Source organism: Cicer arietinum, chromosome 6 (genome assembly GCF_000331145.2).
Source record: "Cicer arietinum cultivar CDC Frontier isolate Library 1 chromosome 6, Cicar.CDCFrontier_v2.0, whole genome shotgun sequence".
Taxonomy (NCBI): Eukaryota; Viridiplantae; Streptophyta; class Magnoliopsida; order Fabales; family Fabaceae; genus Cicer; species Cicer arietinum.
The window spans coordinates 40,351,221-40,352,625 of record NC_021165.2 but is presented as its reverse complement, the minus strand read 5'-3'; the positions used below and the strand labels follow the sequence as shown (position 1 = coordinate 40,352,625).

The following is a 1,405-nucleotide window of genomic DNA, read 5'->3' as shown; positions in this document are numbered from 1 at the left end:
GCTATATTCAAGGACATGTTTCTAATTAAGTATTTCCCGTAAGATATCTGTAATAGAAAGGAGATAGAATTTGTTAAATTGGAACAGGGGAATATGTCAGTAGCGGAGTATGCTGCTAAGTTCGAGGAATTATCTAGGTACTATCCACTCTATGTTGGAGTGACACGAGAAAAGTCGAATGCATCAAGTTTGAAATGGGACTCAGGCTAGAGATCAAGAAACAAGTTGGAATGCAAGAGATTCGTGACTTTCCTACTTTAGTGAATAAGAGTAGGATTTATGATGAGGATAGTCGTGCTGAAAAGGCACATTACCGAAACACTGGCACCATGAAGGACAAAAGGCCTATGCATCATAATAGAGGAAAACCTTACTCTTTTCCTCCTAGTAAATCTGGAAGTCATCCGAATTATCAACAATACAGTTTTTCAGCTGGAAAAGGAGCTAGTAGTGGTAATGGAAAAGGAAATGGAAACAATTATAATTATGGGAGTGGTAGAGGAAACCCCAATGGACGAGGAGTTAGTAATGAAAATAGTAACATGAGTCAAGTCTCGCACAACAACCATGGTTATAATGGTGATCCAGCTACTCATATCCGATGTCACAAGTGTGGTAAGCAGGGTCACATGGCATATGAATGTAGAGATGTTGGAGTTACTTGTTTTAATTGTCAACAACAAGGCCACATTAGCACCACATGCCCCTACCCAAGGAAGACTCCACAGCCTGGAAACCAAAGTTCCCAAGCCAGCCGACCTAAATCCAATGGAAGAGTCTTTGCCCTCAGTGGTGCAGGAGCGTCTGGGAAAGACAACTTGATCCAAGGTACGTGTCTCATAAGTGATACTCCTTTATTTGTACTATCTGATTGTGGTGCCACTCATTCCTTTGTGTCTCTTGACTGTGTTAGACGTTTAGGACTACCTGTATCTCGTTTACGGTATGATTTGATTGTGAATACCCCAACTAGTGATTCTGCTGATACCTCTAGTGTTTGTCTTGACATTTCTATCCATATCCGTGGAAGGGACTTCCGATTTGACTTAGTGTGTTTACCTTTGCGTCTGGTTGATGTGATTCTTGGTATGGATTAGCTATCTGCCAACCGTGTCCGCGTAGATTTTTTTAGTAAAACCGTTGAATTCATGGAGTCAAAAGAGATGGATAAGCCTAGCAATATATCCACCAACCAAGTGAAGGCACTCTTGAAAGAAGATGCCCAGTTATACATGATCCTTGCCTCATTGGAATTTGAAGAAAAAGTGGTAATACGAGATGTTCCTATTGTGTGTGAATTCGCTGAAGTATTCCCTGAAGATGTCACTAGTTTACCACCAGAGCGTGAAATTGAGTTTAGCATTGACCTTGTACCAGGTACTGGACCCATATCCATGGCACCGTA

General features: G+C 41.3%; 1 protein-coding gene across 1 annotated transcript; it reads left to right on the top strand.

Moving 5' to 3' along the window:
• The first annotated feature begins 230 nt into the window (after positions 1-230).
• Positions 231-1,097, top strand: LOC140920731 (uncharacterized). Its single transcript, XM_073369551.1, has one exon. It carries the CDS (start codon positions 231-233, stop codon positions 1,095-1,097), a length of 867 nt encoding a protein of 288 aa, XP_073225652.1.
• Positions 1,098-1,405: the final 308 nt, after the last annotated feature.

What these genes read in the sequence shown, in the direction of transcription:
- LOC140920731 (XM_073369551.1), top strand. Translation starts at nt 231, where the DNA reads ATGCAAGAGATTCGTGACTTTCCTACTTTAGTGAATAAGAGTAGGATT.